Genomic DNA, 22,183 nt, shown 5'->3' on the forward strand with positions numbered 1-22,183 from the left:
AGAAGGGGCTTCTCGTGGCGACGGTCACAGTGCACCGCCAGGTGGCCAGACGGGGACTGACCGATCGCCACCGCACGCTCTCTGACCCTATCACAGATGCACCTCCATGTTTCACCAACGTTCACCATATGACGGGGCAATTTCGTACGAGACGCTAGTGGTGCGCTCGTGGAACTTAGCGACACGTCGTTTTTTGCGGGTCTCTCCCGGTCTGCTCTTGTTTGTTTGGTGCAGAAAAAACAACCGGTACGTCAAAGCGATGGGCCACCTTGTTCAGATTGTGGGACATCTTGGGAATACAAGGCAAGACGACGGACCTACCCACCCTCCCGAGAGCCCCTTCGCACACTGCACCGTTTTTGTCCGTGTTTCTCGGCGTATTATAGCGTGACTCATAACAACTAGACCGTAGCTAATTTAGCGAAGTAAAAAATGAGGCAAATAAACTTTGGCCAAAAACTAAGTAGGAAAAAGCACCCACAACCGACAAACTGGCCAGCCCACAACTGCGTCGAAACCGCGAAGAGAACCAACCCCTCGCCAGCTTGTCGCGTGGCCTCGGTGCACCCGCCCTCCGAGGGCGGAGTTTCCACGGACGGAACCGTCTTACGCCGGCCACGTACGGCAAAAGCGACATGTGCAAGCGCTGAGAGAAGACTTTGAGTTCCGGTCGTGGAACCCGTTAACAAATCTCGCAACCCGCTCCCGCAGCTTGTGACCAGTCTGTGTTGGCCCACCGGCAGAACCCCTCGTCTGCCGACTGACGGGGAGGCGGTGCTGGAAGGAAGTGTGGCGTCCGAGCAGCTTGGCACTGGTTCTCCGCCAGTCCTCCAGGCCCAGTGCGGCACTCAGAGGTCGTCGTCTCCGATGCCTTCGAAAGCGTCGTTCTCCATCGTGGCTTTCGGAGATGTGAGAGACGTTCCCCGTTTTCCGTCCTTGAATGAAACGGTTCATTTAGTCAGAGGGTCTATTTTTCTATTACCATTATTACTATTAATAAGACAAAGAGCAAAAGTTGCGGGAGACCAACCATTCTCGGCTAGACTGGTTGCGCTCCATGCGGCAGAGACTATCCCATTTTGCCAGTTTCTATGTCTTCCCGGCTCGCAGCCGCCCGTTAATATTCGTAATCGCTTAGAGTCCGTAATTGTGCAACCGCTTTACCGTCTCCCACTGGCACGTGCAACCAGCTTTGCACCGGCAAGTTAGGAGCATTTGGGTTTCCCCCGTTGGCTCGGAAAGCTCTCTCTCTCTCTCATGTTCCGTCCTTTCAGAGTTCATTTTCTGTCAAATTTATCAATTTGCAATACTAACAAAACTAATTAGGTTACATCAGAACCAAGTACATATCGTAGTCAGATTGTAATGGCAGATAAGCTATGTAAATTTAACTTTCATTGAATCACAAGTTATAATAGAAAAAAAAAGTCAATTAGAAACAACTGGATTTCTTTTTTTCAACACCCATTTATGAAAAGGTTAATTTTATTGCAACAAGAAAAATGTCACACACGTGAACAATAAAAAACGGATGAAATAAAAGATCAGTCAATAAAACACAATTCCAGGAGTGAAGTTACAGACCGTAAATGAAAGTACACAAGCGGAGGTGGGTCGGCAAGCCCCAACACAAAGTTGAAGACCGCGTCGTGCAGCTGCACCGACTTTGTGCAAAATCCTTTTACGCAACCACGTGAACGTAAACTGAAGTACACAAGCGGAGGCGGGTCGGCAGGCCACAGCAGAGTTGGACATCATGCTGGGGGGATCGGTGGCCGAGTGGGCTAGCGCAGAGCACAGAGTGAAACCTTGCGCTGCGGAACCTAGGATCCTCGGTTCAATCCCCACCCCTGCCCGTTTCCATCCGGATGAGCATTGCACCGGCGTGCGGTCGTGTATCACTACGGCCTGGTGCACGTTAAAGGGGTACTTCAACGAAATTTGAAATATTTCCGTCGCGTTCAAAAAAAGGTTGAATATGATCCACAATATCCGTAAATGACAATTGCACGTTTGACGTTTGTATTTTGAGCCTGCTGGCTGTATTTTTCGTTATAAACGGCCCACTCTATGGCAAGCGCTCGGAGAAGGCCTAGCGGAGACCATGTGACATCCAACGCAATCGTGACGTAGGTCGTCTCAGTACGAGCAAAGCTACGGCGAGGCTGACGTCGAGAGGATGGCCTAGTCATTCCAGCCACCGAAGCTGCTGCTTTTGTACGAATTTTGAGTGACGGGTTAATCTTCTGTAATCTTGTAGGGGGACAATAGCGACTTCTGCGACACACAAAAGGCATTCTCGGGAAGAGGGGAGTACCTCCTGCCCCTCTTCTCTCGTCGTGGGCGGAGGCGAGACAACCTCCGTCACTAGCTGTCAAGGTTTCTAGACGGGCATTACAAGCGAGACGTTAGCGACATCCACCAGGTGCTCTTTGCTAATCGTTTAATTCGTTTTGAAATTCCTTTTCGTGACTTTTTTAACAAAATATTGGAATGTTCGATGTGATACTGCTTCTTTGAACACATATAGGCCAAAAAATGAGCGCCAAAATTTCGTTGTAGTATCAAATTAAAAATACATTGTTTTTTTTGTTTTTTTTTTTTCGAAGGGAGCAAGTCTCCTTTTTATTAGTGAAAACGGGTAGAAATAAATAACAAACGAAATACCGGCAAACTGATGAACCGGAAAATCAAGCGGGAAAATAACACGAGTCTGATATCGCCGATAGCTGTGGTCGGCCGTAAATCTGTATCCGAATCCATAGTAGTGAGAGTGGTCCGTCGCGTTTGTGCTTACAACGATGCACGTGCCGTTGCAAACTTCATCAAATCTATCGCAGCTTTTGCGTCACAACCACTTCGCTAACTCCGGAATCCAGACATCATGGCAAGCAGAAGACAGGCAGATTTGCGGTAGTGTGATCTGTTTGCAGATCGCACTACCGCAAATAAGTTTCCAGTGTACCATATAAAAAAAAAGGAACTTAGGTTGGCTTTTTGAGTTTGTCCAAAAACAAGACAGGGAACTCGACCACGAGTTGACACTAATCGGCGAGTTCAGCATTATTCGTAGTTTCCAAAGTATTAAAAAAACTCGAATACTTCCAACAGCAAAAGTGCGAAGCGAATCGAATCGAATAGCAAGCATTATTCGCTTACTACTCCCAAATAGCTCGCATGTTGCCTGCACTAAGCATGCCAAGCAATCTCAAACTCTACCCTCATTTTGAATACTATTCACTGTAGCAGAATGTGTCCTGATCCGTGCCATCAGACAATTGCCAATGCAGCACTTTGCATAAGTGTTTCGTTGCATCTGGAAAGCTCGTGGTCACAAATGACTGCCACCAAGGGCAGCTCATGATGAACGAACGAGGGCAAACAACATGCTAAGGTTGAGTCTGACTCAGTTCAGCCGTTCAAACAATGCAAAGACCCAGAAAAGAAGTAAGGATGGTCAACTGGAGAGAAGTCCCTTGGAGAGGAGAGCAGTTCTGGGGAATCTACGACTTGGGACGCACCGCCGTCAACTCAAGTATCATTCCTACTTCGCCTTCCCTTTGATCTCCATCTTAATGCGGGTAACAGGCGAGGAAATAGGCTACTTCTTTTATTACCCCCCCAGTACAATCCTGAAAACTAGTACTCATTACCGAGGCTGGTTCAATTAAATATTTCTTTTAAGTCTTTTGCGCTGTTCCCGTCTATTTTCATGGCAATCGTTACTGTTTGTGCTGCCCCCCACTTTATCGAATTATAAAATTGTTCTTTGTCCTTTAGACTTTCTTTAATGAGAGACTATGGTAGCCATATTAAAAAAATCTATGGGCTAAATTCTTTAAATTCACTTCTCAGAATGCAGCAAGATCAGAACTCACGGTCAATTTTTTGGGGAAATCTCTGGGCCTGGGCTTTGAATCTTCTCCCTGGAAGGAATAAGGGACAAAGATGCTGTCAGGATGTTGGTGCACACAGGTAAGCCTGCTACATGCACGACCAAAAGCTTTACTGCGGTCAGCTTTCCACGACTGACAAAACCCTCACCAAGATGTCCGTAAAAGGCTTAATTCTGCTTTCATGGACCGAAATCAGAGTTATGTTAGACTGTCCACTTTCTAAGCTTTTAGCGCTCTTTACAGGCACCATTGAACACTTTGTTTGCAACGGATACATACTTACAATAGTGCCGTCACAGGCAGGAACCATAAGAAGCTAAACATTTCATAGCCAACCAGATATTTATCTCGCTTTAACTCTGACCTCAAAACCCACACTGAAAACAATCCATCGTGAGAACTAAGATTACGCAAAATTTGACTGCCACTTTGATGGAGCAACTTATTCTAAGATAATGATAAGATATCAGGTTGACAAAATACCGAGGCATTCGTCATGCGGTTCTTTCTTCCTCGCCCTTCACCGCAAAGTTACTGTATCGAAAGGATGTCAATTCAGAAGCATAAGTTGATGCTTTCAAAAATTGATGCTGACATAAAGTTGGTACGGCTACAACACTTTGGGAAAAGTTTGGCAGAGATACGACACCCCTAAAAAGCTTGCGGCGGCAAAGTAGGCACCTGTACTCAAATCTGTCCTTGGCGCTACTTATATCATTCATAGGCATAATCTTCTCTTGCCATAATTTACACAGGACCTATACCATAACCTACAAAGAACCTATACTGTAACCTATACAAAACCTGTACCATAATCTACATGTAAATCATAACATAGTCTACACGGAACCCATACCATAATCTATGTGGAAACATACCAAAAATTATGCAAAATCTACATCATAATAAAAAACAAAACAGTGGAAAGATGAGGACAAAGTGAAAGGTAACCAACAGGACACGTTTAGCATCCACAGGGTGGCACAAAAAAAAAAATATGCAGGGTTTCTTTTTACCGCAAAAATAAACTAAGCATCGCCGAACGCTCATTCTCAGCCCAAAGGTAGCGCTAGAGGTCACAACCAGATGCCAAAGTTTCAGCCCGATCCGATGCCTTATTCAAAAGTTATAAGTGATTTTCTGAAAATTTCAATGGGAAAATGGAGCCCATTTTTGTCTGTTTTCGGTTTCTGGTGCCATAGAGCCCCATGTACTTGAAAACTCCGTCGGCCGCCATTTTCCCAACAGAGTTTGTGCTAAAGGTAACTAGACTGCAATCTACACAAGATCTCTACAAGAGTTGTCCTTCCAGCAGGTCCAAGTTGGACTTGTGGCTCCCCGATAAGCGCACTAGCCTCCCCAAGTTTGATTTGACTAGACCTTAGCTCAAAAAATATCTTGGGAAAGATTCTCAGTCTCGGCTAAAAGATGTGCCAGAAACGTCCTTTTGCGATTGACGTGCTGAGAGGAGGCTGCTCAGCCAGGAAGACGTTGCACGAGATGTAGGAGCACTCAAAGTGCAACTCCAAGGAGACCACGGGCTGCGAATGGGGAAAGTGTGGGGTTACAGCAGCAGGATGTATTCCCACGTCAAGCTGGCCAGCTAGAAACTTGCGTCGGTGTTCGCATCAATGTATTCTTGCAAGGCACTCTGCTCAACAATGGGGGCGGTCAAATCAAAAGGGCGTGCGACCCCGACGGGCAAACACCCACGGACGTCGTTTGAGCTAAACAACAGGGGGCTTGATTCACAAATGATGCCCAATGAAGGAACATAATGAGCAATCAATTTATGAGTGGAATTCCCCGTGACCGGCGAGTAGTAGGAAAAAAACTTTCAGCCTTTCCACTCTCGTAAAGAAGGAAGACCAGCAGAGCTGTACTTGACATACTGCCACAACGCGCCCGATTCCAGCTTCTTCTTGTCCGACACACCGCCAATCGTGGATACGTTTCCGGCGAACCAGAGTCGGTCGCACACGGCGCACGTGCCAAACAGGTTCTCCACGAACTCCCTCCGGAACCTCGCCGTGGCACCCGGGAGCTGTTCAGCTGGTGTGGAGTGCAGTCGTCGCCGGGCCTCACGCTTCCGCTTCATCTCCGTGGCACGATCAACGTCCGTGGTGTTGGCCCGCCGGTGCCCTTTACTTCGCTGGTTCTGTTCTCGGCGGCAGCGTTCCAGGCGAGCGATGTGCTCTTTGGCAAGGGAATCTGAAGCGCAGGACGCAGTGAAAGTCGAGGTGACAGCAACTTGGTGGCGGTTGCGGACCCATTCACGCTGCTGCGTACGTCGCCACTCCTTCCGCAGCCTGTCTCCTTTTCCCGAAAGGGCATGCGGCCGACCCATCGAGAGTCCAAACCGAAACTGATAAAAGCGTGGGAAAAAGCAAGCAAAACAGACGAGGACGAAGAAACAAATATGACGAGCGCTGCGCTCGTTATGTGTGCTTCTTCATCGTCGTCGCCTGGTTTTCGCGCTGTTTCCTACGATGAATTTCCACCAACGCGCCCAACTATCAATTAGTCTATGATAGCTGGAAAGGCTGCCACCATCTACGAGTGACGGCGGAAACCATACTGGTTGTATTCTTGCCGCTGTGGCCTATAGATGGCGGTAGCTGTCCAGGTAGGTTTGTGTCCACATACCGGACACGATCCTGGGGAACCTAGCCCTTAACAGCTCCGCTGTAAAAGCTGTCATGCCGCCTTTTTGCTGTGGTTATTCGTCTAAGATACAGTAAAACCTCGTTATAACAAAATGGGATATAACAAACTAATGGATATAACAAAGCAATCATAATTCCCCTTGCTTGCTAATAGTGGAGAGATGGACATTGGCTATAACAAACTAATGGTTATAACAAAATAATTAGGACCGCTCCTTCAACTTTGTTATAACGAGATTTTACTGTACTTCCTTGTCATGGCTTTCTGGCCGCGCCACACCTGTACGGTAATGCAAAGCCAACCAGAATCTACCCAGAATCTATAGCATAAATGCGAAGCCAGCACAGAGCTGCGGTGGGAGACTCACGGCGTCCCGGACGATGCCGTCGCTGGAGGCGGAGCGGCTGACCGAGATCTGGTAGCCGCTGCCGTCTCTGCGCAGAAAGCTCCACGAGCCCCTGCGGCCGGCCTTGGGGTGTGAGAGCCCACCAGGTTGGCCGGGACGGCTGGCGCCTTGCTTCTTCAGCAGCAGCTCCCCCACCATGCCCTGGAGGCAGACGCTCAGCAGGATTGCCTGCACCCAGAGACCGCCATCTTGGCCCTTCTAAGACCGCTCCATCCGCGTCATACTCCACTTGGAACATGGATCACTGTAAACAAACACCTACCCCCAAAACACTGCCCATCCCGTTATCCTATTCAATTATCCGCCGAGCAAAAACGATCGACGCAGTACCAACAAATGCAATAGACTCACGAAAGAAAGAATAGCAACCATCCCTGATTACAGAACTAATTACAAGATTCAAGTCATTTTCAAGGACTACAAAATAACCAGGATTTCAAGGCCCTGTTGTTACAAATGGTTTCCAGAAGAAATAATCCGGTGCATTGAGCTCGCTAAAATGCAGAAAAGGCAATTTTTTTACAAAAAAGAAGACATAAGGCAGTGCATTGAGCTCCCTAGGATGGGGGAAAAGCAATTTTTAGATAATTTGTATAAGAAATAAGACAATGCATTAAGCTCTCCCTCCCCCAGAAAAATATATATGTTAAAAAGGTTCCTAGAATGCAGAAGCAATTTTATACACCGCCCCACACTGCCCCGCCCCGCCCCGCCTTGCCCCACCCCGCCTTGCCCCGCCCCCTCCCCCCCCCCCCAAAAAAAGAACTTTTTAGAGAAGTACAGTAAACCCCCGTTAACTCAAAGTCCTATAAACCAACAAAAATTTCGAGAAAAACAAAATATTCGAGATAAGCAGTGTACTGAAATTTCCGAAGTACCGACCACGAATTTAGAAATTCTAGTGCTTCCGAGAATCATACCAATCGCAGCTTACTTTTCAAGCAAGAAATCGCTTACTACAACGAGAGAAAATTAATTAGAAACAAGCGTACCTGGTACGTGCAATGCGAGCGTCACGGAGCTGTGAGGTGTTGCGATGAGCCTTTGCAATAATATCGGGAAGCAGGTCACTGCACGGCTACACATTTTATTTCTCCCACTCACTTATTGGGCACTGAAAAACGTCGCAATATCCATTTGCTTCGCGTTTGGGGCCACAAGAGCATCTTAAAGCATTTTCAAGGAACGCATCACTCACTGCCGCTGCACTCAACCTTGTTCCGGAGTAGATACAGCATGTTCCACGTCTCGGCCGACGTCAAAATCTCTCGAGGTGGTTCATCGTCCTCCTCTTTGTCGTCCACATTGCCCAAAGCTGCCAGAATAATATCAGCATCGGTCATGTCGCCGGTCACTGGGACATCTCTCACGTACGAAGCACACTCCTCAAGGTTGACGTTGCCATCCGCTCCGTTGTCCGCACAACCGGTAAGACTTGGTCACAGAGTTCATCCCAGTCATTGTACTTCCGCATGGCCTGTGTCTCTAGCGGGGTGCGAGACAACCCTGCATGCCTGAAGCAGTTCGCAATCGACGCTGGCATGACTTGTTTCCAGGAGTGCTCGATGAGGTGAACCGCGCCTAGGAGGTCGACTTTGTACCCCTTTCCGGTCTCGTAGGACAACAGAATCCGTCGGAGGAGGCTTTTACAGCGGAGCTGTTAAGGGCTAGTTTCCCCAGGATCGTGTCCTCCGCAAAGAAGTGAACGCACTGAACTCTGGACACCTACCGCCATCTATGAGCGACAGCGGCAAGCCACGTATCTGGTTGCCGCCGTCGCTCATAGATGGCAGCAGCCTTTCCAGTCTGGCAGAGCCGTCTATGGGGAGAGCCTGGCCAGTGGGTGTGGCGACAAAGGCACTGGAGAGGAGAAAAGTGAAGGCAAGGGAGAACACCAAAGGAGCGACAGAGAAAAAAGGCAGCAAAGAGGAGACGACCGCCATTTTGACACAACACTGTCGGTGCACCGAGCACTGTGGAGGCTACGCATCGTCTGCTACGGGCTTATTTCTTTTTCGCCTCAATAAAAGTTTGCGTTCAAACGTAGAGAAACTTTACTCATTAGCTCTTCAAGCCACCGAGGAATAACACAATGTGAGCAGAACGTAAGGGCGCAAGTGAGCTGGTGTATATCAAACATTTTAGCGGAAAACCCGAGACTGAGGTATTGACAGACGACGACAAAAAGAGAAGGAGAACGTCCCTCCTTCTCTTCTTTGTCGTCGTCTGTCAATACCTCAGTCTAGGGTTTTTCACTAAAATGTTTAACACTAAATCACTTTCTTGCCAGAGCCTGCCCAATAAAAAGAAAAAACCGAAATTCTGATGTCGATCCCATGCATTCCGCCGGGCGAATGAATGAAAATGGCGGCCCTCCCCGCTCAGCTGAGAGCAGCCGGGAGTTTATGCGTATGCCTTCATGCGCAAGCAGTCACGACTCTCGCTCTGCGCCGCGGGCTGACTGGCGTTACGGCGGCGAGATCATAGACTGGCCAAACTCTTCCCATATACGGCTCTGCGCTCTGATTTGCCGACTTGTGGCCGGCCATCACTTTCCATTGAACAGCTCTGCTGGTCTTCCTTCTTCGCCAGAGTGGAAAGGCTGAATGTTTTTCTATACAGCTTTCGACTTATTTCGATCACTCCTCGATCCATTGGCTGGAGAACAGAGGTCATGTTTGGGAGCAGCAACTCCAACTGTATCGCCTTGAGGTTGTCGATCCTCCCATGTCCTGAGCAATCGTCGACAAAAAAAAGTACTTTGCGCTTTTCTTTTGCCAGTTTGCGATCCAGTGCACGCACATATCCCTCAAAGAGCCCGCTCTCATCCGGGCCGTCTTGCTAGATTGGTAGATCACCTCCTTTGGCAAGCGAGCATTTCGGAAGCACACGCCGGTTATCCGCAGCCGCTCTTTGCATGGACCGCTTTGCATGGACCGGTTGCGCCGGTTATCCGCAGCCGCTCTTTGCATGGACGCCACATTGTTTCACTTCTTGAATCAATCGAACCAGCCCTTGTTGCAGCTGAAGTTTGCCTATTTGCGGGACCAGGGCGTCTGCCTTTTCCATTATCACTGGGCCGCTCACTGCAAGGTTGGCCGCGCGGACATTCTGTAGCCATTGCAAAACCGCTGCTTGGACGTTGGGAGTTACGCTGCCTCCCAACAAAGGAGCAAACCTTTTGCTCGAAAAGGTTTGCTGAAATCCTTCCAAGACTTTGTCCTTGTTCTTGACGATTGTCTAGAGTGTTGACGAAGGGAGGCTGAACTCCTTGGCGATGCTTGACTTTGTCCGACCCCCTTTTTCAACTTCTTAGACGAGGGCCACTTTCTGCTCCAAGGTCAACAATCTGCACTGCCTCGGCTCTGCCATCTTCGCGATGGTCACGATGTGGCAGAAAACAAACAGACGACACTGCCACTGCGATGACACTGTCGAAACGAGATGGGAGGCGGCGCGTCCGCAATGCTTCCTTCTTTTTTTTTCTTCAACGGCTGTCTTTTTGTTAGGGTTATTTTTAGGTACCAGCCACTTCGTCCGCAATGGAGATAACCTTTCTTCTTTAGCCTTAATCTTTTCAAGCATTTATTTTTTTTTTTTTTTACATACAAGGTTTTGAGATATTCATTGATGCCCGTTTCAGAAACTTTTCGAGATAAACAATGTCAGAATACATGGTGCCCATGGGGATTGATTTCACAATGTAAAAAAAGATAAGACTTAGCCTATCTTTTGAGATATCTGTGTTGGAGTTAAAGGGGGTTTACTGTAAGTGCGTGTATTGAGCTCCCTTTAGTTGGTAACAGGGTTCAGGGGAAGCTGGTCCCTGCCCTTTAGCAGGACAAACGACAAAGGTCGCCTCCATCGTTGGCTCTGCTGGAAAGAAGTGAGAGGAGCTTCCCTTGAACCAACATAAAATGTATAAAGAAAATATTGATTGCAGGAGAGAGCCGGTCACCTGGCTGCTGACCACAGTGACCCACTGGAGCTTGTTCTTGCTCATGAGGTACTCAAAAGAGAGCTCCAGCCTCTGCTGGGTGTGCCCCTCTCCATTCACCTCCTCTCCCACCTGCAGGGGAACAAAGACTCCTTAGCATAACCCATCTCTAAAAGCTCACTCTCCCAGCACAAGTGCTCCTTGCATCAGTCAGATTAGCAGTTTTCTGTCGCTCACATGCTCGGGTAATAATGAAATTACGGAAATTTGATTACTGTTCTTGGTCGGGTAATCAATAGCTGTGATGAACTGCTTTTAACCCGCCATTTTGAGCCTCGGTAACTAAAAAATTTAAACTCTAAATCACTTTTCCAACCTGCGTTGGATGTCCCCAGAGAGGCGGCTGCGGTGCACAGGAAGGTACTCACGGCGGTGGTGATCCTCCAGCAGCGTATCCTCGTCACTCGGAAGCTGACCTCCTTCACTTGGTCCTGGGGGGAAAGAACTCGAGCTCAGGCCCCCCTGCCCCCGATCTCCAGCAAGAGTCGAGCTCTCTCCATATCAAAGGCACTCCCGTCGTTTCTAGCCGGGTCCTGGCAGTCCTTTATACCATGCTACGAGAGGAGACCCATCTCGCTGGCCACTATCACAATGCTTAGGAGGGTCTTTTTGCACGCGCGACAGCCCCTCTGCGGTGGTGCAGACCATGAGACGGCACGAAAGTCTTGCACGCCATCACCCACCTCCCGCAGACGAAACTTACGGGAGCGTCATGCGTGTGCCAAATGCTCGGAGATATCGGCCCATTCGAGCGCTTGTCTCGGGAGTCTGAGCTGCAAATGGTGGCTCCCACTCCCGAGCCTCTGGGCGGCCGATCGCAACGTGCGAGATGTCACGACCGGCGGCCAACACAAAATCGAGCGGGAGTGGGGGCTTTGAGGGTACGCCGGTACGCCAGCCGCCGCCGAGAAAGGGAAAAATGTGCAATGCTTGACGCCCCAATAGACTCTTTTTACAAATGCACCCCCGCAAATGGCACTTTGGGATAGCAAATCGCCATGTTTCGGTCAGCTTCGTCCACAATGAGCTGAACCGTATCGCGCCGTTACATCGGAACTCTGTGTCGTCAATTTCATGATATTTTGCCACACGCAGCTCTCTGCCTCATCATGAACGCCGCCGCCATCAGTTTCTGCGGTGCACCCCTTGCTGTGTTGTAGGCAGCCAAGTTATCTGCTCGTACGCGGGGAAGGTTCGTAGTTCCTCTACTTCTCCCACCATGTTTTATGGCATCACACTAATGTACGAGGCATTGAGAAAAAAAATTTATAGAGTTTTTTTCATTGCAAAAATAAAGTATGCATGGCCAAACGCTCATTCTCCGCCAAAAGGTCGAGCTAGAGGTCTGACCCAGATGCCAAAGTTTCAGCACCAACCAATATTTTATTCCAAGGTTATAAGGAGGGTTCGGAGTTTTCGGTTTAAACCGATAAAAGTTTGCCGAATCCATTTTTGGAAATTCGGTTTTAACCGAAACAGGTCAGTTTCTTAGGGCTGCATCGAGGTGGGTGGGGCAGGGGGGGACAGAGAGAGAGGGCTTTGCAAGGTTCGACATTGTGCGACGTCTTCATGATTGCCCTCTTCCAAGGTTCAACATGCAACCAAAGAGGTCTTGGATTGGCCTTCACGGGGCATCTGTGTCCTTTCTGTGATCGGCCTTAGTGTGTCAAGTTCACGGTCCTAAAAAAAGAAGTTTAGATGTGGGCTAGTATAAGGTTTTTTGCTTTATGCACTTCAAAGGACATCGACAAAAGCCCTTAATACCTTTGTTAACACCCCCTCTCAAACTTCCCTATAGTTAAAAACATATATACAATGGAATTTTTTTTTTTTTGTTTTTACGATTTCGTTTGTTTTTGTACAGTCATCACTTTGGATCGTCATATCATCAGAATGAAAGGGAAAAAGAAGCGTGCTGAAGATTAAGCCCGCGAATTCCGCGATTTTGAGGTGTGTCCTGACGGAAGTGGTAGCGAAGACCATGTATGTGTATGTGTCGTTATTCTTTGAGTGATCACAAATATCACAGTGGCAAGGATCATCTGATCCGGTGTCCGACAAGTTTTCTTCCATATTCACCGAAAAAAAAAATAACGGTAAACTTTTTGGGGAAGAAATATACACCAAAAAATACCGAAAATTAAATTTTAAAATAAACACTGAAAAAAGTATGCCAAATTTTGAAAAAATAAAAAACCAAAAAAGTGGAACAAGTTATTAAAATGCAATTAAATGCAAAGGTGCAAGCGAGCTGGACAAGAATGATGAAAATAATCTTTGGAGAAGGGGCACAAGAGGGACAAAGGACAAACACAAATCTCCAAACACAGCTAGGTGACTGGTGTGCGACCGAAAAATCCGCCTGGTCCTGGTATCGAACCAGGGACCTCTCCATTTCCAGTGGAGCGCTCTACCAACTGAGCTAACCAGGAGTTAGACATCAGTAGAGCAAACAGGTTTCTATCAGCTGCCACCAGTCAAACACCAACAAGGTTGAACGGCCTGCATTTTTAAAGTTATGATAATAATGCAATTGAATGCAAAGGTGCAAGTGAGCTGGACAAGAATGACGAAAATAATCCCTGGAGAAGGGAAACAAGAAAAAGAACAAACAAAAAAACTTCTAGCCTTTCCACTCTGGTGAAGAAGGAAGATCAGCAAAGCTGTATTATGGTGGAACGACTTCAAGGACGACGTCAGGGACGACGCCTAGAGGACGACCTCAAGGACGACCTTAGGGACGGTGTCTAGGACGACCTCAAGAGCGACGCCTAGGACAACCTCTGGGACGACGCCTAGGCCAACTTCAAGAATGACGTTTAGGATGACCTCAAGGACGACTTCTAGGACGATCTCGAGGATGACATCTAGGACGACGCTTAGAGAAATTCAGCCTTTCCACTCTGGTGAAAAGCAGAGTGGAAAGGCTGGAAAGGTTGCCGCCATCTATGAGCGAGGCCAGCAAGCCGGTCGTGTGGTTGCTGCCGTCGCTCATAGATGATGGTACCTGTCCAGAGTTTTGTGTCGACATTTGTTTAATACCGGACACGATCCTGGGAAACCTAGCCCTTAACAGCTCCGCTGTAAAAATCTCCCCAACACAGCTAGGTGACTGGTGTAGTGTTGTGCCCATCTAACAGATGGTGCCACGGCGGTATTATTGTTTTCTTCCCGGGGGCAGCGGGGAAATAAAACCCCTTTTTGTTTGGCAGTCACTGGGTGTGCAGCTCTCTCGATCCCTCCTCGACCACCTCAGGTGCTGTCTTATCGTAACCGTCTGGTCGGCCTGGTCGCGACATGGTGTCAGAACTGGAATGGCCTAGCGTGGGCCGCCTTCCATGCTAGGCTTCCCAGGGTTCAACAGCCTCAAGCCTCAAGCCGCCTTCACGCTGCTTCGCCATTGCGCTGCTTCACACCATCACGCAACCTCGTATCACATTCATCTCCAACGTGGTGACCGCCTCTGCTTCTGCGTTCCGCCATGGCGGAAGTTGAGGCGGCACGAGAGTCTGGCGTCCCCCCTGTCGCCGTCACCTTTCCAAGTGTGGGCCTGGCTCCGCTGCCCAAGTTCAACTTCGCTAACCCGGACAAGTGGCCACACTGGATTCTTCAGTTCGACTATTACAGTTTTGCGTCGGGCCTGCACCAAGCGTCCGGGGAAGTCCAGGTGCACACCTGCTCTACACAATGGGTTCCGAAGAAGCGCGTCGCATTCTTGAGACGCTAGGCCTGTCTTGTCGGAACTCCCACTCCAGACTGTCCGTGGCAGCGAGTCGAAGTGGACCTGTTTGAACTGAAGGGACGGCACTATGTCGTCATTAGTGGACTACTTACTCTCACTTCCTGGAAGTGGTGAGCCTTACGTCTACGACATCAAGTTCCGTCATTGCCGCCATAAAGAGCTCCGTCACTTGTTTTGGAATCCCGGACTCTGTGGTATCAGACAACGCTCCACAGTTTTCTTGGACAGAGTTTGGTTCCTTTGCGGCCACCTATGGGTTCGCACATTAGACAAGCAGCCTGAGGTATCCCCAAGCAAACGGGGAAGCAGAGCACATGGTCCGGACGCTCAAGGCATTTTGTCAAGTTGGACAACCCGCACATGGCCTTGCTGGTCTATCGTGACACCCCTGGCGTGACTGGCTACAGCCCCTCGGAACTGCTGAAGGGCTACAGCCCCTCGGAACTGCCTACAGACTTGGCTTCCAGGGGTCACCAGATCACTCGCTTTCAAGTGGCCATCGCCAAAGGTCGTCAGACGCCGAGACAAGCTGGTGCGAAGTCGTCAAAGGAACGACTTGGAAGCAGGCGAGGACGCTTGGGTCCAGGACATTTCGTGTGCGGCAAGACCAGGCACAGCGACCCCGTTCCTACGTCATCGAGGCGCCTAGTGGGGCGGTGCAACGCAACCGCAAGCATCTGGGGCCATCCACTGCCAGCCACACCTGGTCAGTCAAGCCCCGTAGCTGCGCCGCAAGCGAACGCTCCGACTCCTGACTCGTCGGATGTGCCTAGCACCTGTGGGATTGCTCAAGGTGTTCGGGTACCCCGTTATGGGTGGCAAGTGGAGCCACCAAAGAGGCTCAAGTTATAAGCTCAAGGTTTGGCTGCAGAAGACACTACGAAAGAGGGATGTAGTGTTGTGCCCATCTAACAGATGGCGCCACCGTTCCACATGGCGTTAATATTGTTTTCTTCCCGGGAGCGGCGGGCAAATGAAATTCCTTTTTGTTCGGCAGTCATTGGGTGTGCAGCTCTCTTGATCCCTCCTTGGCCACCTCGGTTGCTGTCTCATCGTGACTGTCTGATCGGCCTGGTCGGCCTGGTCGCAACAACTGGTGCGCGACTGAAAAAATTTTTCTGGTCCTGGTATTGAATCAGGGACCTCTCTACTGGAAATGAAGGGGTCCATTTCCGGTGGAGAGATCCAGGGATCTCTCCACTAAAAATGGAGAGGTCCCTGGTTCGATACCAGGACCAGGCAGATTTCTTTCGGTCGTGCACCAGTTAACTAGCTGCGTTTGGAGATTTCTGCTTGTCCTTATTTTCGTCATTAAATTATTTTCGTCGTTATAAGAGATTTTCCGAAAATTTCCATAAGAAAATGGGGCTCACTTTTGCCCACTTTCGGTTTCTACCGCCAAAGAGCACCATGCATTCGAGAGCTCCGTCATCTACCATTTTTCTATTGACATTTTCAAGTAGTCATTTCTATCTTTCAAATAAAATATTGGTTTGCGCTGAAACATTGGCATCTAGTTCAAACCTCTAGCGCTACCTTCGGGCAAACCTTCGGCGATGCGAAGTTTATTTTTGAGGTGAAAAAAACCCCGTAAATTTTTTTCGGGGACACCCTGTACATACGCATCGCGGTTTCTTGTTTCCTTCGAGTCCAGTAGAGAACAGCTAGAACCGTCCCGCTTCATCATGCCCCAATTCTGTATGAGCAGTTCCTGACATCGCTCACCTAGCTCATTCTGGCCATCAGGCGTGGCCAGCTGACACTACACATCGGCGAATGTGAAATGCCGGGCAACAACAGCATTGTGGCGTCTGCTATAGCGACCTAAACATGGCAGCCTGTCCCAGTTGGCACTAGGGGCGCCCTTTTACACGTGGGGTCTATTGGAAGACGGTAGGTCCCTTTTGGTTGATTCGGTGGAGAAGAATACATCAGAAATGACTAGGGGTGTCTGAATACCGAATAGTAGTTCTCGAATAGAATACCAAATCGAATAGTGATTTTATTTGTAGAGATTTTTCAAAGTGAGCTGCGAATGAGATTATTATATGTGCAAAGTATGTGCCTGGGGCAGAATATCCTACCTGCCGACCTAGCAACATAAAAATTCGGGAGACCGCCGTGCACAAGGGGGTCAAAACAATAATTTTCTTTTTAGTTTGACAAAGAAACCACGTGAAGAGGCACTCAGCTCAGGCCAACTGCCAATGGTGCCCTTCTACGGCACAAACATGGTTCTGATGCTTTCGTGAAGCGATGTGTGTCTTGATGTCAAGCTTGCCGCCGTGCAAAACGCTCACACATCACAGCCGCACATGATACAGAATCCATACTTGTCAACTTTCTGTGAAGCGACAAAAGCATGGAAGCTCAGTCGCCTATTATCTCAGAAATACTTGCAAGTACTTCCTGGCTTTTGAAAGCGCCATCGATTGTTCCAACTAAACTCGGGGAAACACTAAGAACAGTTCGGTGTTCCGCACCTCACTCGATGACTTGACAAAGCCAACTGAAGCCTAGCGCACCCATGATCATATAAAGCCGTGTTCGAAATGCGCTCAAGCTTCCTCAGAAGTAGAGGTTTCGTACCTTGGCGTTTGAAAATCTACCCTCATTTTATGCGGCTGCTCTGAGTTTTCATGAGGTAACCCGCTGGAGTAACCTAAACCTACTCTCAAGTAACTCGCACTGACACGTGCGTGATGATTTGAGCAATAGGGCGGGCGTCATAAAAAAGTAAAAATAAACCTAGAGTGGCCATTCTTCGGGAGTTTTGAGGTCGCATCCGTACAATCGGGAGATGCTATCAAGATTCGGAAGGCTCCCAGATGATTCGGGAGAGTTGGCAGCTATGAAAAATGGATCTCTAAGGAACAAAAGCTCAAATGTATAAAAGTTCTCGTGAAGAAAAAAAAAACAGCTGCTGATGGATGTTGGGCACTAAAGATCCAATTTTATGCTGCAAACATAATCTATCTACCCTTAACGTCACAAAGACCCCAGTTACAGCCACGCGTGCCTTTTTTTCTCATTAAAAGCATGACCTAACAGCGCGACATGTCCTTTTTTTAATATTTATATATCTCAGAAAAGGGGCATTTTGCAATATGTGGTCTCAATTTTAAGGGAAAAAAACGGCACCTGTATATATATATATATATATAGAGAACGAAGAGGGGAGAAGGTGATTATTGAATTTATTGCATTAAAGTTAGGGAAAGGGAAAGGGAAAGAGAGCTGGCGAAAAATTGGGCCAGGAGCGGGGACTGAACCCGCAACCTTCGCCTGACCGGGGCGACGCCTTAACCGATTAGACCATCCTGGCCACTGGTTTCGGCGGACTCAATTTCTGACCAGCTCTCTGTGTACTGTTTAGTTTCGAATTCGCTTAACTGGGTAGACGACAACCGTTGCTGATTTAAGGCCCGCGCTATTTCCGACATGCGGCAGTGACGTGGCACGTCATCTCAGCTTGCAAATGTCGGAAAGGGCCCGTCTTCCAGGATATCTAGGGAACCACTCCTCCGCATAGGGACAGGCTGCACCGTATATATAATGGGATTGAGTGAAGATTGACAAGTGCAGCCGTAGTAATATTGAGAACGAAGAGGGGAGAAGGTGATTATTGAATTTATTGCATTAAAGTTAGGGAAAGGGAAAGGGAAAGAGAGCTGGCGAAAAATTGGGCCAGGAGCGGGGATTGAACCCGCAACCTTCGCCTGACCGGGGCGACGCCTTAACCGATTAGACCATCCTGGCCACTGGTTTTGGCAGACTCAATTTCTGACCAGCTCTCTGTGTACTGTTTAGTTTCGAATTCGCTTAACTGGGTAGACGACAACCGTTGCTGATTTAAGATATCCTGGAAGACGGGCCCTTTCCGACATTTGCAAGCTGAGATGACGTGCCACGTCACTGCCGCATGTCGGAAATAGCGCGGGCCTTAAATCAGCAACGGTTGTCGTCTATATATATATATATATATATATATATATATATATATGTATATATATATGTATATATATATATATATATATATATATATATATATATATATATATATATATATATATATATATATATATATATATATATATATATATATATATATATATATATATATATATATATATATATATATATATATATATATCTTCACCCGACCGGACATTGGGAGGCCCAGAGTTCAAATCCTGGCTCCGCCGTTTTTTGGCTTTCGGCGGGTTCCTGAAAACTTGGATTCTTTAATTCATTGGATTAAGTATGGTTCATTCATCTGCACAAATTTGTTTATATTTATATATATATATATATTTAAAGATAGCTGTTTAATCTCAGCAAACAGGCTTAAACAATATAATCGGAAGTAAGAAAAAAAAACGTGGTTAGGTGGCGCAAGTCACCGTCCAACTGCCGCTATGCATCAGTTCCTCCGTCTTAGAGAGCCTAGATTTCAAAGAGGGAGCAAGCAAAGCTGAAACAGGGGAGACGGCTTCAGCGGAGATTGGTCGTAAGTGTGCATGCCTTGTGTTGTCGCGTGCAAAGAAGGCAAGCAAAGGGAAGAGCGACGACGACTGACTGGTCGACGCTTTCATCCCTTTCTCACAGTTTGCAACTCAAACGCGGTTATCAAACGGTTGGAAACCTTCTCAAATCTAGGCACACTATTTTTTCCTTCCATTTCAATCCAAATGAGAATTTGCGGGTTGCGGTTCCGAAAGAACGAAGAAGTGAACTCGGCTGGTTTCGTCGGCGTAATTTTTTGTGGTTTTCTATATGTGATCTTGCAGTCGCCGATTTCTGCGAGCGTGGCAAGTGTGTTCTACATCGGCGCTTCAATTTGAAACGAGGGGCTTTACTCGTGAAAAGAATTAGGCATGACGCGGGATTCCGGCGTCCCAACAATTCCTCTCTGGAAGCAGCGCAAACGGGGTGTTTCGGTCGTGATTCAAGGTTAGATTTTGTCACAGTCATGACTAAATCTCTACGCTAAGAAGCTTGTGGCATCCGTTTTCTTTTGTCAAACCTGTGCGTTAGATTCTTGTGGAATGGTAGGACCAAGAGGTGTTTCTCGCATGATCTGTCGAACACGACGGTGCTAACATCGGAGAAAAAACGGCTCTTTTGTTAGCTCCACGCCGACCGTGCCTCGTTGGCTCAATATATGGAATATTCGAGTGTCCGAATACTAGGAATTCGATTCACGAATCCAATTATTCGGGAACTCGCTATTCGCTTCGAATTCATGTGTTTGAGTATTTGCACACCCCTAGAAACGACTGCTCCCAAAGCCTTCCTTTGTCCTTTTGTAGGGCTCCCAGAGAGCGGGGAGCACCCTCCCGTGATTGGGGGCTGCCCAAAGTATTTCCGAGTGCGGCGAGTGTAACGTCCACCCCTCTCAGGCAGCGTGTGACGTACCTGAGCCAGGGCCAGCCGGAAGTTGAGCTCCCTGCCGCCGGCGCTGATGAGCACCCTGGTGTCGGGCTGCGGGTAGTCGCAATGGCAGGGGGCAAACTGCAGGTAGCCGTAGTACTTGAGCGTGCACGCCAGCTGCAGGTACTGCAAACACGGCCTCCTTCAGCCCCTGCTTCGCTCCAGGCAGGCTAACATCATCAAAGGGAAGGTTACAGCGCAAGGTCAATCTCAGAAAGACAAGCATAAGCGCTGTGTTTGTCCTTCTGAGATTGATCTTGCGCCGTTTCGTTAAGACTGGCTAACATGTTCACCGTGTCTTCCTCACCAAGGAATGAGCCAACGCAGCATCCCAACTGGCCGGCGCCAGCTTCCCAATGTTGTCCGCTAACGTGAGCGCGGCAATGCTAGCCAAAGTTGAATGTGCCGTTGCGGAGGGAAGCCCAAACCGGACAGCGGTCGTCTGGTGAACCCCCGGCAGTTTCGACGAGCTTCGGTGCACACTCGAGTCCCAAATTAGGGTAGGCTTGCCCGAGCGAAGGGTGACCTCTCGCAGCACCGTCTTTTTGGTAGCCTAGCTGGGAGCCCAAACTTGAGTTGCTGCATCGGTAGCGGACGCCGTCTGGAAAATGGTGCAGCTCTAACTGGCTTCACACACCAAGTCTGCAGGCGCATCTATTGACATTCCATGATCATGGTGGACGGACTTTATCACGCAGGAGAAGGCGGTGTGGCGCAATCACGCGCATACTTGGGCTCGTTTGCCGTGCTCTCCAATGGGCGAAGAAAGTTTAAACTAAGGACTTAAAGCGGACGACTGATTTTCTCAGGAGCCTAATATACTAACGAGCCTTACAAAAAAAGAAGAGGTTTACAATTCTTAGTAATGCCGCATTAGAACGCAGCTCTTGAGGAGGAGGAGGGGAATGTGAGGAGCAGAGGGTATGCCCCACCTCCTAGCTAAATTTAGCATCGAAATGTTACCACTAAATTTAGTGGAAAAATTTTCCCGTCACATTTAGCGGAAAAATTTAGACAAAATTTTTCTCCTAACTTTTTGAATTAGCGGGGAAAAGTTTTCCGCTCATTTTAGAGGGGAAATTATTCTAGTAATTTTGGTGAGTATTTTTCTGCTAAATTGAGCAGGAAAAGTTTTCCGCTAAATTTAAAGAAAAAATTTTTCCGCTAAATTTAGCGGGGAAATGTTCCTCTAAATTTAGTGGGAAATTTTCCCACTAAATTTAGCAGGAAAATTTTCCCATAATGCAATGCGCAGCTACGTCCGCTTGGATTATTCCCATAATGCAACAGGCGCAGTTACGTCGACGGCGACGCCGCTCAAGCTGGAAACGGGCGCCTGAGAGCTGCGCTCTAAAACACTTTTTTTGGCCATTCAAGGGGCAATTTTTTCCCGCTGGAACATGGGGCTAAAGCACCAGACTGGCCAAATTTCCAGCACATTTTGGTCCAGAGACTCATCCGAGGGATTCCCAAGCAGGCTCCCCTTCACTCAAAGTAGAAGCATGCTGCGGAGTCCCTCCTAACCCCGAGTCTGCCTCGCAACAGAGATAGGGCTCTAAATTTGGTTTATTTATCAGGAAAAGTTTTTGTGACAGACCTGTCCTATTCATGCATTTACAAAAATGCTTTTTTTTTAGTTGTGTCCTTTTATGCCTGGTTATGTCCTAGAAGTGTGAAACCTGGTTATCAAGCTTCTAGAGTTTAAGAGAATGGCCTCCAAAAGTCTATTTTCTCAAAGAGACACTGACAGGGTATGTAGTCCAGCAACCCAAAGCCCACATCTCAAAATTCTTTTTCTTTTACTCCAAAAAAACTACCAACTGAGAACTGGCCAGTTTGAGCCGTGCTCACGCTCTTCTCCGTGGTCACCTGCCAGTCAGACACACCAAATATAATCGAAGCAGTGGATCACCAGACACACGCTCAATATTAAAAAAAAAAAAAGAAACCCATTTTTTGTGGCTTTTAAAAGCTGCAAATACTTTGATTGAAGAAAAAAAAAAGAAATAGCACGGAGTACATATACTGTGCACTTCTCAAAC

General features: G+C 48.0%; 1 protein-coding gene and 2 non-coding genes across 3 annotated transcripts in view; all 3 read right to left on the bottom strand.

Annotated features, from left to right (window-relative positions):
* Positions 1–516: 516 nt before the first annotated feature.
* The window catches only part of LOC8031267 (sorting nexin-17), an 82,789-nt gene continuing 61,122 nt past the window's right edge, over positions 517–22,183 (bottom strand). Inside the window, exons 8-13 of the mRNA XM_042288036.1 lie at positions 20,127–20,267; positions 11,335–11,397; positions 10,928–11,038; positions 6,931–7,137; positions 3,879–3,926; positions 517–935 (exon numbers count right to left, since the gene is read on the bottom strand). Of these exons, the coding sequence (XP_042143970.1) occupies positions 849–935; positions 3,879–3,926; positions 6,931–7,137; positions 10,928–11,038; positions 11,335–11,397; positions 20,127–20,267 (657 nt within the window). The 3' untranslated portion in view covers positions 517–848. The remainder of the gene's footprint in view (positions 936–3,878; positions 3,927–6,930; positions 7,138–10,927; positions 11,039–11,334; positions 11,398–20,126; positions 20,268–22,183) is intronic.
* On the bottom strand, positions 13,326–13,398 carry Trnas-gga. Its single transcript has one exon. It is a non-coding gene; the product is annotated as a tRNA-Ser (tRNA).
* Positions 18,394–18,467, bottom strand: Trnat-ggu. The gene has a single exon. It is a non-coding gene; the product is annotated as a tRNA-Thr (tRNA).

Source organism: Ixodes scapularis, unplaced genomic scaffold (genome assembly GCF_016920785.2).
Source record: "Ixodes scapularis isolate PalLabHiFi unplaced genomic scaffold, ASM1692078v2 ptg000943l_1__unscaffolded, whole genome shotgun sequence".
NCBI classification, from domain to species: domain Eukaryota; kingdom Metazoa; phylum Arthropoda; class Arachnida; order Ixodida; family Ixodidae; genus Ixodes; species Ixodes scapularis.